At 41.1% G+C, this 20,416-nt stretch overlaps 1 protein-coding gene across 6 annotated transcripts in view; it reads left to right on the top strand.

Moving 5' to 3' along the window:
* Positions 1 to 20,117, top strand: part of tafa1b (TAFA chemokine like family member 1b) — a 115,574-nt gene extending 95,457 nt beyond the window's left edge. For 5 of the 6 annotated variants that reach the window (XR_013808209.1, XR_013808210.1, XR_013808211.1 and 2 more), the window contains exons 3-6: positions 160 to 300; positions 11,743 to 11,867; positions 13,460 to 13,550; positions 18,820 to 20,117. Coding sequence is in view for 1 of the 6 variants with exons in the window: in XM_079681357.1 (XP_079537483.1) it covers positions 160 to 300; positions 11,743 to 11,867; positions 18,820 to 18,837 (284 nt within the window). In the remaining 5 variants the exon portion in view is untranslated. The remainder of the gene's footprint in view (positions 1 to 159; positions 301 to 11,742; positions 11,868 to 13,459; positions 13,551 to 18,819) is intronic. The other variant, XM_079681357.1, reaches the window with a different exon arrangement.
* Positions 20,118 to 20,416: the final 299 nt, after the last annotated feature.

Raw genomic sequence — 20,416 nt, forward strand, 5'->3', positions numbered from 1 at the left:
TCTCTTTCGCTCACATAATTGTTGTTTATTTGAATTGTTGATGAATGAAAAGTTACAGGAGCATTGTGTTTGCCATATGTCATTTTCAGTGACATGTTTCCTCTCACATTATTGTCTCACATGTAATAACCGTGTGTGTCTTTGTCTGTTTATCCGCAGAGGGAGGTACGTGTGAGGTGATTGCCGCCCACCGATGCTGTAACAAGAATCGCATTGAAGAGCGTTCTCAGACAGTCAAGTGCTCCTGTTTACCGGGGAAAGTGGCCGGGACGACACGCAACAAACCTTCCTGTGTGGATGGTGAGGAACGCTTATATGTTTTTAATATTGTCCTGCAGCTAACTGTTTGTTACTGTGGCTCCTGTGTGGAAACCTGTTGTACCCAGCCCAGCTTAATTTGGAATTATGTAAAAATGACATTAAACTTGTCCTACTGTATAACATTCAGGATTACTGGATTTAGTATTTTAAAAGGGATAAAGTAACAGTATTTGAGGTGGTTTTAGGATGTGTTACCCACGTTTCATGCAGGAGACTGGTATGACTCTTTACACAGACTTGCAATAAATATTCATCTTTTTAGTTACTTTAATATATAATATAATGTAAAGTATGGTATAAGAATACAGCATGTTCCTAGCTCTTAAGAATTGTAGTTTAACGTAATCCAGGGATATACAGTTTACTCCTCCATAGTTTTCTACGGTGGTTATGTTGTTTTGAAAAAAAACACCACATAGTTCTGGTATTAAAAAATTGTAATGTCAAATTAATCAAATAAACCAAAGAACAACACCAATAAATAGCACTCTTTCATGATACTAAATAGGAAAATGTCTTATCTAGTACTCAAATGTATACTGCAATAAAAAACTAAATATCAGTCATTTAATTTGTAATTAAATTATAATAAATCAGGATTACATTTTAGGAATATTCCAAGAAGTCTTCAACATTTATATGAGACAAAAAAAGCCTGAGAGGTTTTCCATGTAAGCACACTGGAGGTTACTAAAAATGTCTGCTGAATTGAATTAATTATAGTATTGCTTTGATAATGAATGCATTATTGAACTATTACATAATCGGTTCCTTAGTGGCTCATTCAGACTGCAGCTGTTTCAATGGCATGTGCTTCGTAAACATAACATTTTAAAAACAGAATATGGTTGCAAGGGGAGATTTGCATAAGGCTTAAATGAATAATTTTCAGAAATACTTATTCTGAACATGCTTTAATAAACACCTTGAAAACACCCAAAGCATAACACTTCCTTTGCTGCTAGATTTTTTAAATAAAAATACATTCAACCATTACGAGCCCACAAGTGCCGTGCTGCTGGGCATCATGGGAGATAAGGGATGATCCAGTGGGGGGGGTTGAGCACCTGAGCAGGGAGCACGTTGCAGATCACATCGCCTAAGGCAGCTCAGGCTGATGGAAATGAATAACTAATAAACACAAGTCGGGCAAGCTCCAGGCTAGTGCACCTGAATTACCTCAGCTGAGAAAAACAATCAGGCAGAGGCAGCTCCATGGGAAGAAGAAAAAAAAAAAAGTCGACAGAAAGTCACAAGTCTGCTGAGACAGAACTGTGATGCCCCTTCACTCCGGGAAGCTAATGTAGTGCTCTTCAATCTCAATCTTTACACCCACACCTTCAGCAGAGATCAAAGTCATCTCTCCAGCTGCCCTCTCGCCAAGATATGACACCAAAATATCTTCATTACGAGGGGTGTTACATGAAGGGCCAGACAGGCCTGCTCAGTGGGCTTTTCAGGGTTGGTTAGCCACAGCTGACACTCAAGAAAACCCTAGAATATAAATTAGATATGAGTCAAGGATGACACAAAAACTTTCTCTCTGTCTGATAAGGAAATACCTGAAACTGTATAAAACCTCTGGGTGAGCAGCAACATTTTTAGTCCTTGTGACTTTTTGTCAAGGTTTGAATGTGTGTTTCCCTGTGGTTTGACACATCTGTTGAATGAAACATTTACAGAGCTCTGACCTTGAGACTTAGACTGTGGTGTCCTTGTTCAGAAAGGCAGGCAACCAGACTGTCTATTTCACAGAGAAAATACTTTGCACTCTTTTATATTTACTCAGATCGTGTCTTTTTTTACTAGACATGGCATTAAAGGTCACCTATTATGCAAAATCTACTTGTTCATATGTTTTCTACATCAGCATGTGTCCCCTCTGTGTAAAGAGATTCTGAAAGTTTCAGGAAAAAAGATTCCCTCACTTTTTGTCCTGATCCATTTATATAAAAACCTGTCTGAAAATCAGCTGATCAGATGTTGGCCACTTTATGATGTCATAACGATGTGTTTGCTTGTGTAACTATTAGCCAATCACCAACCAAGGTAACCCCCCCCTTATCACCTGGATCTCCTCCTAGAGCACCATTGTGTTCTTTTTAACCAAATATCTCTCAGAGGGGCGTGGGGAGGGGCTCCTTATTTTCATCTAAAGTAACAGACAGAGAATCAGCACTTTTGAAACAGGGCTGAAACAGAGGGGATTATGGGTAATGCTGCAATGCATGATCTTTTTGGTATTTCGAACCAAACACTTCAGAGAAATGTTTTGTATATATCGGAGAACTATAACATATCTATGATAAAGAGTATAATAGGGGACCTTTAAGATAAAACCGCAAACTGAGAGATTTCTCTTGACCTAACCACAGATGAAATTCACGTGATAGAAAAAGTTAACTGTAAAAGTGGGACAAACATATACAAATAGAAATGACGTGGACGGAGGCCTGTAGGTGGAGAAGTAGGAGATGTTGTTAACACTTCATGCCTCCATGCTTCGGGCTCCTGCAGCGAGAGAGTCCTTGCTGTTTGTGTATCGATTAACTAGCACTTATAGATGGAGTGGTGATAAGAATGGAAACGACAAGCCACTGAACAGCACGCTACAGTATTGAGCAGCGTTGCGCCACACTGAAATAGTAGAAAGAACCTGACCTCTTCAGAATGTGATTCCTTTAGTTAAGGCCCTTTGCCTCTTCTCCTGGATAATTTTCATCTGCTTGAAAGTGAATCAGGCTGTTATTTATTTAACACCGAAACCACTACGGGATAGGGGCTGAAGGGCAGACGAAATGATTGCGTGATTATTCATAAGAACTCATCTGTAGTCGGAAGTGTCGCACTTTGAAAACACGGCGTTTGATTAAAGGATCTTTTTTCATGTGTGCGGGAAAAAAATTGACAAATGTGGGGGGGGTTTAGATTATCTAAGAAACATATAAAGTTGCATGTGTTTATCAGATAGGCCCCGCTAGCCGCGCTCTGTGAGGGATTATAGACTTGTGGAGTCAGTGGTCTCTTCCCCTCAGCAGCGCACCGGTCTGGCCCAGATGGAGCTCTCTCCCCAGGTCCTGGCGTTATTAATGTTCCGTCCAGATGAGGAACGATGCCGCAGCCCAGCTCATCTCTCCGCCCCCCTGGGGGACACCTGCTGCCCCCATAACAAACACAGGTTATGTTCCCACAAAAGAGAAAGGAAAATAAAGAGTTGCCTGTGCTCTGATAGAAGAAATCAAAAGTGTATCTTCAGAGGTCATTTGGTTTGACACTCCTTTTATCTTTGACCAAATCAGTCTCAATCTCGCGCTGTATTATGGGTCATTAGCATCAAACGCTAACATCAAAGCCCACATTGAGGATCAGTCCCATTGTCGAGTGTTTACCTCGTGAATGAGGGCCTTGTTGGGTTAATGCAGCTGCTATTGGCAACTGTTTGGGTCGTTATTAATATATGGGGATGTGACGACAGCTTCGAGGTGTCATGCTCAGCAGGGGTCCACTGTCAGATTACCCCTATAGTTGGAATTGATTATTAGTTTTGACAAGGGGAACTATGTCCCAGTTATGTCAGGGCCAACGAGGCTCTTAGTGAAGAACATCCCTTTTAACAAGTCAAACGCTCCTATCTCTCCAGCCTCGCCGGGCCGATCACATGCACTCGGATTAGGCGCTCATCACTGCACCACTGCCTTTATCCCAGTGTACGAGACATGTAAGCCCTCAGCCACAGTATGGTCAAACACACAAACACACACACACACACACACACACACACACACACACACACACACACACACACACACACACACACACACACACAACATGAACTCATTTACTCATTTACTCAACACATGCATGCCGATGCCCTAATATCCGCACATGCTACCACTTTGTGTTGACATGTAGCTGCAAACTCTTTCAACAAGAGAACGCTCGCACGCTCGCTGTTGATCAGTGATGGGGAATGAACCCTTCTGTTTAGCTGCAGGCACGTAAAGCCAAACATGACAGGTTGTCATGCTACATTTGAGATACATCCGGGGGGAGACACACATGAACGCCACTTGAGGGGAGGGACAAGGCGCTCTGTAGTTCTTCTTTTCTTTTTTTTTATGTTTATTTTATTATCATTTATTTTTAATGACTGATTTTAAATGCCATTTTCTTAATGTCTTTCATTTTTTGTAAAGCACTTTGAATTGCCTTGTGTTGAAAGGTGCTATATAAATAAACTTGCCTTGCCTTGCCTTGCCTGGCCTGGCCTGGCCTGGCCTGGCCTGGCCTGGCCTGGCCTGGCCTGGCCTGGCCTGGCCTGGCCTTCTGCATATGTTACTGGTCAAACAGATGCAATCAGAAAATCATACGCATGTTAGAGCACAGGTCCCCAATCTTTTTTTTCTAAAGTACCCCCAAAGTTGATGAACTCGAATGCACCTTCATTAACAATACATAGTCATTTTAATTGGTTTTGAACTAGATTTTATGTTATTAAATATATAAAGCAATATTTGTCATAAATTAAACATATCCAGGTGTACTAACACACCACTATGAATAGAAAAAAGTTGTAATTGCAACCGTTTATGATATGTAATGCTAACTGTTAAAACAGTTTTTGTGCTTCTCAATAACCATTTTAACTTTGCATCTATTACCTGATGTTTCCATATCCACCATTTCTCTGATATGCTTAATGTTAGCTCTTTCAACAGTTCCATTTGACAACATTAACAATTTTAACTCTTTTTCAGATGCTTCAAACTTTAGCTTTTTTAGCCGATGCATTAAATGCTATGAATTTTAAGAATGTAAAGGTTATATTTAGCAAGCTTTTCCAACAGTCTATCAATTACTTTAAGCTAACTATTTAGATTGCTCTGCTAGCTTGCTAACTACATTTCACACACTATACATCGTAGCTGTTGTTCATTTGTATTTCTCTTTTTCCACATTCCCCATGGGGTACAAGTATCCCTAGTTGGGACTCACTTTGCAAAAGTAATATGCTCAGGTTAAAAAAAATTCTATAAATATTGTTTCATAGGAAGGAATTCTGTTTAAACTGTTATTAAAACATACAAATACATACAGTATCTGACCGGCAGAGTTTATTTATTACATGTAATGGACAGCAAAGTTTCACAAACGTATGACAACCAAAAATTAAACATCTTGTCCTCCCATTATAAGATCCCTTCCCCCCCCCACCAGTTTGCCTCTCTATTGTTCTCCAGCCCCCCTGATACTGTATGTGTTTGGCAAGATATGAACCTGCTGCTGATACTGCCTGAAGGGATGGACAGAAGGAGCACATTATACTTTACAATACAGAACAGTAACTCTGTTTCCTTACTGACAAAAACACACACAGGTACACTAGACATAGTGAGAGATTGACAAGCAGTGAAACCCTCCAGGATTCAGATGTTTGTGTATTTGGAGGAGATGGAGATAATGATTGCAGGTTTGTCTCCACCATTTTGTCACATCCCACTGAGCTCTCACAGCATTGACGATGTGATTAGACTCTCAACATTTCACCTGCCAGGAGAAGAGCTGACCTTCAGATGCAGGTCTCCTTTGTTTAGTTTTCCTCTTTCCTTCTCTCTGTCTCAATCTTTAAGCAACATCATATCTCCTTTCTGCTCTCACTGTACTGGAGTAACAAGTCTACAGTTGTGCTGAGAGAGAAGTGGAGAAACAAAAGGCAGATCTATATCAGCTCTGTGGGAGATGCGTTTTCGTAAATGGCTTTTGTAACCACATAAAGGAAAGGAAATAAGCACACAACAAAAGGAGTCATTGTTCAACCATTAATAGGCACACTCCTACACACACACCAGCTCCACAGGCACAAAGTAACACTCACAGAAAAATGCACGCAGACACACTGGAAAAGGAATCATAACATTGAATAATTCTGACACTGTACAGCTTTTAATGTAATAGCAAGTATTACATTTACATTTTAGCTGTAGGAATTTTCTACATGCTGTGTTTGCCTCATGAATCCATTATAGTTGTATTTATAATAATACATTGCAAATGTACCTGATTTAATCTTAGATATTACACAGTTGAAGAGCTCTTTCTGTGGCACTTCTGTGAATTAGCATTCTTAAAATCCGGAAAATAATCAAATGAAAATAATATTTTTCCTGCAGGTTCTTGGGTGTCAATTAGACATTCAGTAATTCAGAAAAACAGTGTGATTTAAAAAGATAAATTGTATTTTCTGAATAGCTAATCAAACCTTGGCTCTCACTTTCCGGAGAGGGGAGTAATGATTAATGCAATAATGACTCTGTGAGGCTGATCTCGGGTCAGGGGTCTGAGCCTTGATCCCGCTGTAATTACACACTTGCTTCATTTGCTCCGTGCTCCAATGACCCTTTCAATACTTTACTGCTGTTACACAATGCCTGCACTCTTACCTCTGTCTCATTAGGAAGGACATGTGTGGGGTTTCTATTTAAATCAAGAAGTCTACTTGAGCACCTCTTGCTTACTTGCACTTGATTAGCTGTTTTGTTTGGTTGATAACTGGGTGATCGGGGCACTTGTGGAGCTGCTCAGGTATATGCGAGAGACAAAGGACTTTCTGTAAGCAGACATACAGAAGAGGGCTTGTATGTATGCCAGTAAAAGAAAATAAGTGAAGCTGGTTGTTTACTATGATGTTGTGGGAAGCATCCTCTACCCCTTTACTGTAAATTGACCGAAACACAATGGCATGAAAAAGCCTAATTGCTTTCTGTTTCATATCTTGGCTAAAGGTGACCGATTTTAAGTGACTCACTACGGTATGACATCTTTGGAAAGCTTTTGCCATGTGCAAGCCGCTCAAAGTTAAGAAACATTAACTATTCATTCGGGCCAACACACACGTATTCAAATTTTGAAACGGACGGAAATCAATTCACTTCCTCATCCGTCAAGGTGTTCAACCATCCTGCTACCTGGCAGGGACGTGTCAGCCGGTTCACTCCATCACAGTGCACGCTCACCAGTGATCTGACGGATGCACTTGTAAAAGGTCCATCGCTTCATGTTTTTCAATCAATTCAAGTCCCACTCTCGGTTGTTTGTCTATCAAAGTTAAAGACTCCAGCCTGCTACATGGCGAACATCTTGAATCAAACACTCTTTGCTGATTATTCAAAGCCCATCTGTCATCTTTGACAGTACACCGCGGCTACTTTATGGCAACGTGTGTGAGGATCTTGTTAATTGGTGTTGGTAAATCCAATGAAAGGCTCGCAGCTTGTAAACAGATGGATCTGAAAAATGAATAGTTGGCGCAAAAAGGGTTGGTTGGAACAGTGGTCAATTGTCAGTCACCCTTTCTTTCTCCTCGGGAAGACACAGAGGGCGGGTAAAGTTTGCTGTCAGAACAAAGGTTAAAGCGGCTATGCTGACGATTGCACTCGGAGTAGTTAAAATAAAATGACTGTTGGAGGTCAGTGGTCACCAGAGAGTGATGCATGGACCCCGGCCCAGAGATGGATCTTATCCAGTGGTCAAGGTCAGAGCCAAATGTCCTGGCCCGGGTTCAGACGCGGACATGAAGAGTGTTTTAACATTTATCTCGACTCCTTTCCTGCTTTTTCATCCTCTGGGCTATCAGAGCAGAGATGACATTAACAATGCGTTGTTTTCTTTGATAGGCCTGCTGTATTCCACATAGACTGAGTGAAACGGTATTTAAGGCAAAGATCAAATTTGGACATGAATATTTATAAGATGGATTTCATAGCCAGTGCTCGTTAAAATGTTACTATCCTTTTAGTACAAGCTGTCATGGTATTAATGAGGGGTCGAGCAAAAGTGCATTTTTTAAATATGGTGCATTATCTATCCACATCATCATGTCTGTGCTTTGGAATAACATTAACTGTAAGGCTTTCTTTTTGAAAACAGCCCTGCTTTAGTTAAAATTGCTGGGCTGACTCTGGTTATTCATTTTTGATCTTGTGGGAATTATATGAAGACACCAAGAAGGCAGCGATCTCTGGAAAACTTTCAAAATCTCATATCTTATTTAAGGTTTGAATTGGGCAACTTAAATAATGATGAATGCTGCTGTATGCTGCTGTTTTAATTGTTAGCATTCAACTATCCCTCCAGATGTATTTTAAGACATGTAAACATTATTCTAGTTATACATATTTAATCTCTTCTATTCACAGAGAAGTGAAATTACCAAGTAAAAATCTTAAAAGTCCACATCATAATGATTTGATTCAACAACACGGTTTTAGACACTAACGTCTGAGCAACCATCTTAAGATATTGGCTTGAATAACATCCATAGACATTATAACCCTGCTATACATGAAAGATAGATGATCATATGGCAGAACCAACAGAACTATATTGGCAGCCAAAACAAACAAAGATCAATAACCCTGACCTATATGCGACTCTTTGATCTAAAAACATTCTCGAAATTAACATTTATTATTATAAAAAGAAAATAAGAAGGAAAGAAAAAATACTGTGAAAAACCTCACTGGCTTTTTTCCCTTGTATAAATTATCTACATTCAACTTCATACATTTCAGGGCAGGGAGGCTGAGGAGAATCCAGTTCAGTAAATATCATCCAACTTTCATGCAAAGCGGCACTCGGCGGCCCCCGTGTTTTCTGCTTCCTCCTGCTCTCTCTTTTCCTGCTTTCTCCCTGGCTCCATTTGAATAAAATCAATGTTTGCAGGTATAACTTCACCATTTTCTATTTCAAGAGTATTCTGCATTCACATTGTTGAATTGTCTTTGATGTGAGGTATGATGACAAACATATTCTCCATTGTCCCCCCCTTACTATAGAAGAAGGGGGCCAAACAGAGTGGCGGTGTCGCGGCACATCATCCTCACTCGGTGGAAGTGGTTAAACACGTCTCCTCGAGCCCGTTCGCCACTTAACAAGGACTTCCTGCATGGTTGCAGATAAACCACAGCTGAATGCAAACACCATTAATGATGTGAAATGCATATTTAGCGCATGCATGAAAACCCAGGGAGAAAAATCAGAAGAACGGGGAGTGCAGTGTGGATGATGGACCAACATGTGGTAATTAGTGGGTAAGGTAAACAGCCATGGGGGGAGCCAGAAGGTGGGTTCACAGCCTGTTAGTGGATGCTCTCTTTCTGCCGCTGAGTATCCTCGGGGCTCGTGGAGGGAAAAGTGAAGGAGGTAGACAGGAAATGCTGCAAGTTCACTGAGCAGCAGTGGTGTGTGTGTGTGTGTGTGTGTGTGTGTGTGTGTGTGTGTGTGTGTGTGTGTGTGTGTGTGTGTGTGTGTGTGTGTGTGTGTGTGTGTGTGTGTGTGTGTGTGTGTGTGTGTGTGTGTGTGTGTGTGTGTGTGTGTGTGTGTGTGTGTGTGTGTGTGTGTGTGTGTGTGTGTGTGTGTGTGTGTGTGTGTGTGTGTGTGTGTGTGTGTGTGTGTGTGTGTGTGTGTGTGTGTGTGTGTGTGTGTGTGTGTGTGTGTGTGTGTGTGTGTGTGTGTGTGTGTGTGTGTGTGTGTGTGTGTGTGTGTGTGTGTGTGTGTGTGTGTGTGTGTGTGCGTGCGCTGCCAGGGACTGCACTTTAACCATCTTCTTTAATCAGTTGGAGACGGCATGGTGCTCATACTCACAATTGATTGGTGGTTGGCCTGTAACCTTGGCAACACAGGCTTGAGGGGAAAATGTATTTTTTTCAAATGGATCAAGAAATTGGCTTGGAAAATAAAAATGACACTGGTTTAACTTATTGTATCCAGCAAGACATTTATCCTTATATCCTCCTTTATGTCAACATGATCAAAGGAAGTTTTAAAAAGCATATACATGCTGAGAGTTTAGTTTTGGTTTGAAAAGGTGGCTTATCGTTTTAGAAGCGGCTTTGTACTTCTCACGTTTGCTGTCAGAGACGTCTGGCTGTTGGGAAAACAAAACAGTTCTTCACACATCGTGGTTAATAAATAAAACAAAACTTGACTTTCATAAAAAGTGTTTGTGCTATGGTTCAATTCAATCTGGATTTAACAAAGGATTACATCTTCATGAAACTTTGCTTTTTAGCTTTGTTGATAGCGATTCTGTCAATTGCATCACATTGGGTGTCAAAGAACAAGAAATCATTACATGTTACTTAATCATCATGATTAATATACAGTGCTAATTAATTTGTATAACATATGGTTGCATGAAGTTTTTATTTCTACTTGAATCTACACCATGTACAGAACCTTTCCTAAGGGAAGACTGAAAGGTGTTTTTTCCTATCATCAAACACCTGTAACATATTCAATTTTTACACATACAGTACGCACACACTGTGTTCACCCAGAGACATGCATATAGTGCAAGAGGAAAGGAGGGAGGGATACTTGATGAGAAAATGAGAACATATTTGTTTTTGTCAGATGGCTCGAGGAAGAATTCAGTGGATGTTAATGAGAAGCAATTAGTTTTGATTAAAAATTAGATTGCTCCCCTACATGCAATGTAGCCATATCAAAACAAAATAATGATTAATTTCTGTCGGTATAAGACATTATTGTCAACAGGAAAAGTACGATACAATTGCTCTGAGGCCGAAGAGGAGGAAAAACATCCATTTAGAGCTGGAGCTGCTCATAAATACAGTGTGTGGGTGCTGGTGCCTGAGAAGAATATCTAGTGTGTTTGCGTAGGGTGCTTTCGTTCAATTCGTTCAACTTTGTGTGTGGATTCTGCCAGCATTCTAAACTCCACTTACTCTTAACATTTTAAATTATGCATAATAATTACTATTATGTTTGCTTTAAATGCTCATTTAACCTTCTCTAGCACCCAATAGTGCAATAATGTCCCTACAATTTGCTGTAATTTGCTCTTATACTGATAGAGAATGTAATCAAACCCAATAGCTTAACTTATAATTCACTAATACTAACACTGGAATAGCATTTGTGATATGGGTAATGCTGTACACTAACAATATAAGGCCTATACATCTTCTTTACTTGCACAGTTAGCATTTCTAAGGATAAAAAACATACTTTTGAGAGGGTCATTTCTTTCATCCAATTTGATTAAATTATCAGTTTTTAAAGAAAAAAGAAGACACCTGAATTATTATTCCTTTTATACTAATATATAAACATTTTGTATTCCAGTACCAGTCTGGACATTTTATTACACTATTGTTGTAAGTGAATACATGTTATAGTTGTATACATTGTCAATCCGCTTAAGTTGTATTTTTATTTAAAATGTTTAAACATTTTCAGTAAATTATGACTTTTGTGCTTCAAGTTGTTTCTTTTTGGATCTACTGTATGTGCTGTTTATCTTCGTCTTTGGCATCTATGTGTGCATACATATTGTTTTTGGAATGTGTGTGTATGATAAACTGACCTGATGTGTGTGTGTGTGCTCCTCTTCCCCAGCATCCATTGTAATTGGGAAGTGGTGGTGCGAGATGGAGCCGTGTCTGGAGGGAGAAGAGTGTAAGACTCTGCCCGACAACTCTGGATGGATGTGCTCCTCTGGGAACAAAATCAAGACCACAAGAGTGAGACCTCACACACACTTGAGCACAAATGCATCTACCTGCACGCACAGATGCACACGTGCAACACAAGCTAATGCCTATTTCGTATGTACTATATATGCACAATTAATGCAGGCACACATACACTTAAAACACTTTCAAAATCCACAGCACTCATTTTCACACAGTGCCAGACAGACTTCACTTTACTTATCTACCTTCATTCAGGGCCCTGAAATGAGGAAATCACTAGAGATACCACGCTGTGTTTGAATACTTTGTGTAGTGCTTTCACAAAGCTTTTCTGCCAACTGCCTGCTTGATTCTTAATGAATCATCTGCCATTCAAAATTCAAACATGCACATTGTCAAAGCTGTGGGAGGTGTCACACTTCTCAGAAAGCATCCTTTGCCCCATTTGTAATAAGGTGGACTCTTTTCAGTGTCTCCAACCTATCTAATGGGCCTCTAGTAGTAAAGAACAAACATAAAGCAGGCAGTAAACAAACAGGTGGGCTCTGCCTCGGGCCACACTCCTCTTGGAGATAAAGTTAACTGCCACTCTGCCTCTCACTGCCTTTCGGCTCTGTAAACTGACTCCGAATGCGGCATGCAAAAGCAATGAAGGGAGTTAAGTCCTCGAAGCCAGCAGTCCAGCACTCTGTGACAGGTTGATCACCCGATTTGTATTCATTTAATTAACTCCCCACCCCACAAACCCCAGCGGACCCCTGTCTTCTCTTAGTGCGTGGTGACTTTGAATAGAAGCAGAGACTTATGAGATTGTATGGAAAGAGGGGACAGCCAGTGAAGGTTAGACCACACGGGGCTTCCCAAGGTTGATCTGCAGATTTATACGTCAGCATATAAACATAAAGCTTTCACTGGACCCGTTCAGCCACCCAAATGTTCAGATCGTTGATCTAATGCCATCCCGTCGAGGTAAGGCGTAGTGCTTGGTTCGCTTTAAAGAATGCATCTCTAATTCTCAATTCAATCCTTTGCACAATCTGAATTAAAGGTGGGGTAGGTAATTTTGGAGATCCAGCTCGAGTGCGCTAGAATTTGAAAATACACAGCCGGAAGAAATCTGCCACTTCCTTACAGAGCCCCTCCTCCAACACACACGAACGCGGACATGACCAATGAGGGCATGAGATAAGTTTGTGCACAGATGGAAGGCTGACAGGCAGGTAGGCCATCCAGTTATTTTAGCCGGGCCGGCTCAGATGATTGGTCGTGCTTTTTACAGTACTACGGCTTCTACAGATGACGTTTTTTATGTATTTATTGTCAAAGCACTTCAGATATTCATTGCTATCGGGATGTTAAGAGCATTCCATGGAATATAACAAAAAGTGTATCTCGAGCCGGTTTCTCAAACGTACCTACCCCACCTTTAAGTCAAATATGATTGTCTTTATTTAACAGAGTTTTTTTGACATAGATCAATCAAGCCTGTACATTTCTTGAGGAGGAGGAATATTTATATTTATGAGTTTATGGCTTTGGTCTAACATTATTAAAACCTTAAAGAGAAGAGGGCCTAAAGGTCAGTTGCTTTTTCTACCCAATACACACGTGTCCTTCTTTTCTTGACCCTCTCTTTGCAGAATACCCAGCCATACTCCCCTTTTTAGCTTCCGGAAGCAAAATGCAGAGGATGGGTCAACAGAATTGAGCTGCATTCTTGCTTCTGTAAAGGTTAGTCTTTCTCTCAAGCTGTTCTATGTTTTCTTTTGTTTTCCCGCCTCTCTCACACATCACTGTAATGCAAGGGGAGTGGGACCAACTCATGTTCAATGACTTCTCATTAACCCAAATACTCAGTGCGAAATAATCAAGTGTGTGTTTACATGCTGTGCATGATTAGGCAGGCGTGACACAAATACTGAACGCACCGCCACCCACTGTAAATATTTATCACCCAGCGCCGGCAATGCACGCATAAATAAAAAGTAAGTTGCTGCATTTTCACATAAACGGTGCACTATATCAGTCAGTAAGCGTGCATGTACGGTGGCAGCACACTCCTGGAGAACTCTAGAAACACACACACTGAGCCAAGTCCGCCCCTCAGCAGAACCCTGCTGTTTGTGAATATTGTAATGGCAGGATCAGTCGCACATCCTTTCATCGCCTCCTTTGTTCCATGTCCTGTTTTTGCTATCGGCCACTGTGTGGGCTTGATTACAGTGCCTTACACCTCTCTGCCAATCCCATTAGTCGCTAATCTGTGACATGCTCCTCTCTGTGTGTGCTCGTAGTTGTGTATGAACGCACGTGTTTTGATGTATTTGATATGTCTGTGTTTGTGTGTGCTCCAAATGTGTGTGAGACCCCCGGGCAAGGCCTCTTCCCTTTTCGGTTGTGTTTCTTCATATCAGAGTCCACTTGATATCCTGATCCCCCTTTGAGGGTCTTGTTGAAGCAGCCATCAGCACACAGCGTAGCCCACAGGCTACATGGAAGGCCTTTTATCCTGCGCTCTTTTTTAATCAACATTCCTCATTCACCTGCCTCAGACCAAATCACCTCACTTGTATTTGTTCCGTCATAAGCCAGCAAACCCACAACACAGCATTTTTTTTTATTCTCAGCCATTTTATTTAATCTGCAAGTTTCCATTTTGCTCCGCAAAAATGTCAGTCAGGCAAAATAAGACAGGCACATACACATGTTACCCAGAAAACAGATTTCATCGCCATCTTGCATTAAAGTAAATTGGCAGAATAACTAAGAAGCCGAAACCAAGCCAGATGCTCACACCCGTGTTTCTTCATTTTCTTTTTCCTCATGTCCTTCAGAGAGAGCCCTTCAATGCCTGTTCTGTCACAGCATACAAGGCAGGCCCTTTTGTTTGTGGAAGTCCCAGAGAGAGCGAGACATAGGGAGCTTCCAGAAACACTCGCCCACATTAGATCTACCTTACCCAATCCACTCGCTACATAGATCAATCCATTTCTCCTCCTTTCAAAACAATTATACACCTTCAGAAAGACAGGCAGAATTAATGGGGCAGTAATGAAAAGGCTGTTTTCCCCATTCATTCTGCTTTTGATGAGAGTGAGCGAAATCACGCTCATTTGATGTGTTAAATAGAAAATGTATTCAGTATCAAGACAGGAATGTCATACATACTTAATACAGCCTTCATCAGGTACTCAATTAATTTTAATGAGTTATTTTAAGTTGTCTTACACTGATATATATAACCCATGTTACACACAGCCTTTCTATGCACCGTTATTTTTCACGCTTTGCACTGTGCTACCTATTCAACTGGTCCAACATGATTTACCTCCTGTTCAGACAGCCACGTGTCTCTTATTGAAAAGAGCGGAGGGTGCTTTTTCAAGCTAAATAGCACACTGTGACAGAATGTAGCCCATCTGTGAGACACTTTCAGAGCAAAAGAGACCTGCCAGCAGACGCATCACCATCTCATTTGTCAGATCGGGAGACCGCACTTGATCAAAATGAACTCCGAGCGGCCATGCCACACACAGTTCAACGTCACAGAGAAATCATCTGTCCTATCAGTGTGCTTGACAACACCTTTCCAGCTTCAGCCCTGTATTAAGTTATGAGCTGACAAAGACAGTCCGAACTGAGGAATGGCCAGATTGTCATCCTTATTACATTTTATACGGATTTAGGGAAGGGGGGGTTGATACTGATTATTTCATACACTTTTTCTTTTTCCATTGTCGATGTCACATTAAATGGAACTTGATGTGTTTTGTTGTCTTCTGTTTGTACACGGTCTGTTTTAGTGCAGTTTGAAGAAGTTTCTCAGCTTGCATGATTGATTTGTTCAGCACTAAACAAGAAAGGGGAAAAGGGTAGGCTGTGTTTGCACTAAATTCTTTTGCTAAGACAATTGTCCTTGGCTCCTTTTACTAACTGAAGTCTGAGTAAATTGCAATTTAATGCGGCCAGCAAATTAGAATGCAGACGGCTTAGTTGCCAGCAAAGATGGGATAGGCAGGAAATCCTTAAGCAATCCGCTGCTACCTGCTGCCCGGTTCATTTGAAGCAGCAGAGGACAAAAAAGAACAGAGGACACTTTTAGTCACACACACACACACACACACACACACACACACACACACACACACACACACACACGCATCTGGGCTGAAATGACAGAATTTGCATACAACCCCTTTTCTCCCACTAACAAACCTCTGGTGGATAGTGTCTGAAAAAGAGAGCGGGTAATGTGTAACCTGTTACTGCTCTTGTTCTGACAGAGGTCACTCACTGCTACATCAGTAGATGATACAGAAGCAAATGCTGGACAGATGAGCCTGTAAGATTACTGTGTTTAAGGATCATAGGGGGAAAGAAAGACCAGCTCTGTACAGAGAAAGTAACTGTGAAAAGACCTGAGGTGAAATCAGCATGTTAAATCTGAGGCTGTGAAGCTTTTTAGAACACACAGAGGAACAGCTGCTGTGCAACTTCCTAAATAGGAATGATGTTGTCAGCAAGGGACAGTGCTGCTAAGTGTTTCCACAAGAGGAGGCTGTGAGAGAGAGCTTATTTTTACATCTTTCTTAACAAGTCGTCTCGTCTTCAAAAAAGAATCTGCCAATGGTGTTGCACTCTAGCATTGGTAACCCTCAGACAAAGTGAAGTACTTTGAAGGGGGTGCAACCCTGTGAATGTGTTATTTAAGTAAGAGAAAATCTTAAAGGACACATTTCAAAATCCAAAAATTGCAAAAGTCCATGTGAAAAGAAACTAGTCAAACCTGTGGTAAAATGTCTGAATATGTAGCAAAACAATAACACAAGTACCCTTATCCTAGACCGAACTTAAACCTTTACAAAGACGTCCAATGTCTTTACATTGTTTGGCTAACACATGGGAATGATCACATATTCCTCTATTCTTGGTGTAAGTGGATTTTCTTTAAACAACTAGTGAGAGAAGTGAAAACCAAAGTGTATCAAATGATTCTGTCAAATCAAACTCCCAAACAGATAAATCCAAATCATGATGTTTTGAGACATACATGACCTCACATGTTATTTAGCTAAAGCCTTCATACAAAGTGACTAACCCACAATACCGCAGACTTGCCTATGGTAGCAGTTTGAGGCTGGGTATCTTGCCCAAGGATACTCCAGCATATTGACTGCAGGGGCTCAAACCACTGACACGCTGATTGGTAGATCGGTGAAATGTTCCCCCCTGAGCCATAGCCACCTCATACTTACATTTCCTACATACCTACATTTCTTCTAAATAAACCCTGAATTATGAAGTCTAATGCTTCTCTGATATTTCAATGAAGCAGCTTCTTAAAATAACACACACTGTCGTTAAATACATGTGCACATAAATCCATGTACGGAAAATGATCAATGAAATCATTTTAGCTCTCTTGCCAGCATGTTCAACATATTGTCGCCCTGAGATGCCCTGTGTGCTACAGCCAAGCAGCACCATTCAAAATCAAATCCACACACCTGGCGACCACCTGCCAAGTCTGCTGGAAATGTCATGGCTGTATTTCTTATTTAAACAGGATTATGGGATTTCTAATTAGCCCCACAGTGTGCAGGGAACTTCAGATGTCTTTACTGTTCATTTTCAAAGCATTAATATAACTCAAAAATATGATGAAAGTGAGGAATAGAAATATGCTTTAGCTGAATACATGTTCATGAAAGGACAGGGACATCGACTGTTGTAGACATCATGCACATGGTTTATAGATGACAGCTTAAGGTTGAGCAGGATGCAGAAAAAGCAGTGCATTCAATGGCAGTCTCAAGGTTGCACAATGTACCATTGAAATGTGCCCGGGTCTGCAACTGAGGCTCAATAAGAGTCCCGAAACCAGAGGCACAGAGAAAGCTCAGACTCCACAGCAGGAGCCCTGATCCCATTTTAGCAAAGCCAAAGTCATTTTGTCAAATCGGAGGAAAGGTCTTGTTTTGAAGGTGCAAACCAAGGAGGGTGGGGGACGTTGGGGATGTTGCTAAAAATGGTCCGAGATACAGTCAAAGATCTAATTGTGTGCAAAGCAGACATACTGGTTGATTAAGGGAGAGGGGTAGCGAGAAAGCCGGCCCATTTTCTAAAGATTGCAAAAGTGCCCTCTTGGATGCCCTAAAAACATTATTAAGTGCCCTCTAGGATGCCCTTCAAGTTGAGAAAGCTTGATAAACTGCTCTTTGACGCACCTTTCTAGTAGAGGAAATGTGATAAACTACCCGCAATATTGACCTAACAGGAGAGAAACTTTGATGAAGTGTCCTTGAGAGTGCCCTTCCAGTAGAAAACACATGTTAAAGTCCCCTTTTTAAGGTGCCACTTCAGTGAAGTAAATGTAATGCAGTGTGCTTTAGGTTGACTTCCGGTAGAAAACAAGTCATAAGTCTCCCTTTAGGGGACCTTTCCAGTCGAACGGAAAACAGGAAGTGCCCCTCAATTAGAGATAGAATCCCCTTTAAGGTGCCTTTTTATAGTAGAGAAAATGTAATGAAGATTCTATTGAGTAGAGAAAGTTTGATGAAGTGCCATGTCGGATGGCCCTGAAATATAGAAAACATGATGCAGCTCCATGTCGGCTTCTCTACCTTCTAGGAAAGTACTCTGGTGCTCCGCCACCTGCAGCTGGTGCCCTTTTTATGTTTTGTGCCTCTTAGAAAGCCCGAGTCCGCCACTGCACAGCATGGAAACACACTGAGGTTGTTTTGTACCAAGTGCTTTCATGATGTTTCCCGTTATACCTATAAATGCCGAGCACACTTCTATTCCAGCACTGTTTTCAGTAGGAACCGGGAGGTGAGACGGGGCTTTTAAAGCCTCCACAGTTCAAAAGACTCCCCCTTGTTTTTGAAAAACGCGAACGGAGCAATTCCCCAGGGTCTAATCCTCGCACACTTGTATTCCTTTGTTCTATCTAAGTGTATGTGTGTTTTCTCTCCTCTCCTCTTCCTCCTCTGTGTTGCAGATTCATCCCAGGACCTAACAGAGCGCTCCCGCTCCAGGGCTGCGTGCCAGGCTCTTTCCTTCATCTACCCTTTCTCTTCCTACCAAACGGACTACAACTATTACATCCACGGCTACTGACTGGATTACCTGGGACCACAGAAAGGATATCCACCCAGATAAAACAGCTTTGCTTGCGTGGTGCCAAGGATTTGAAACCAGACTAATCCCTTGTTTGATCAATGAGCCCCATGTTGGTGACTCTCCTCTTCCTCACAGCTGTGGCCAGTTTTTGACCTACTCTCTTTCTGTTTCCCTCACCCGTTTCCCCCTCAAAAACTGAAAGGGCTCAGCAGGGGATATTTAGAGGTTGACAAAAACATTATTTTAAGACATTTGCCCCTCGTGAAGGTAAATCAGTTTGTGAGCTTACATGGACCTGAACATGGGCTCCACAGAACTGAGAGCAAGCGGATGAAAATATCTTGGTATCCTTTTCCTTCTGTGTGGGAGGCGTTCGTATTCGACCCACTCTTTCGAGCAGGACGTGGTTGAAAAACACTGGACTATCAGTGAAGGAGACCAGCAGCGTATTATGAGTGAATGAAGAATCTCTGAGAGGCTTAAAGCCCCACATGGACATTTTGACTTTAAATGGTGGGCATGTCCGTTGTAAATTCATGAGCACCTCTTTTCTTTGTATGTAAGATAATTTGTGTATATATACATATATAAATACATCACATATAAGATACCAGATCCAAGAAGCTGAAAAATATATTTAAGACTCTATTAGGAGCCCCTTGGTGGAATATTGATCAGAATATAAGTATTGTTCATCCAGAGGCTGTTGTGTAAAGGACTGCTTTGCAGTTAACGCTCGCATTGGAAAAAAGCCTCAACAGTCATAAAAGTAAGCTTTCGTCATACAGCAATGTCCTTGGTTAAGCCAGTTAATGCTTGTAGTTTCTGTAAAGATGAGGAAAACACTGTATAGAACTGCCTCACAAAAGAAAGCTGCACTAACAACAACCCCTGAGCCCTCAGATCCAGAAGGGACGTAGAACAGCAGCAGAAAAACTCGGACCATAATCAGACAGTTAGTGTATTTTTCAGCTATGGAAGGTTGTCATGGGCAAATGCTTGACGAAATGTGTTGTGTGGATCTCCCTCTCACACACCAGAGAGAGATGATTTATTCAAAATGACAGTGAGAAAGTATAAGCCACAATGGAGAAACATACAGATAACCCCCAGTAGATATACAAGTACATTACAGGACAGCCTTATGAGAAATAAAAATGGTTTTCTATACTGATATGCTGTCTCCCTTTCCTTCATAAAACTAATATTTTTGAAAAATGTGCCTCGTATGCCAATTTGATATGTGGTAATATGCGGGTGGAAGATCTTGTCAGTTTCATTTATACGATATGTTAACATTGTGGTGAGTTTTTGCTTGACTAAACAGGCAATCATCAACAGCACAAGGCGAGTGTGAAAATGACTTACGGGCAGACAAATATTCACATGCCGTAAACACACAAACAAATCTGCGATGCTTCATTTATACAAGTCCCTTTGTGGCACAGAGGATTTATCAGAACAGCATATTCAAT

This window comes from Notothenia rossii, assembly GCF_949606895.1.
Source record: "Notothenia rossii genome assembly, chromosome: 5".
Lineage (NCBI taxonomy): Eukaryota > Metazoa > Chordata > Actinopteri > Perciformes > Nototheniidae > Notothenia > Notothenia rossii.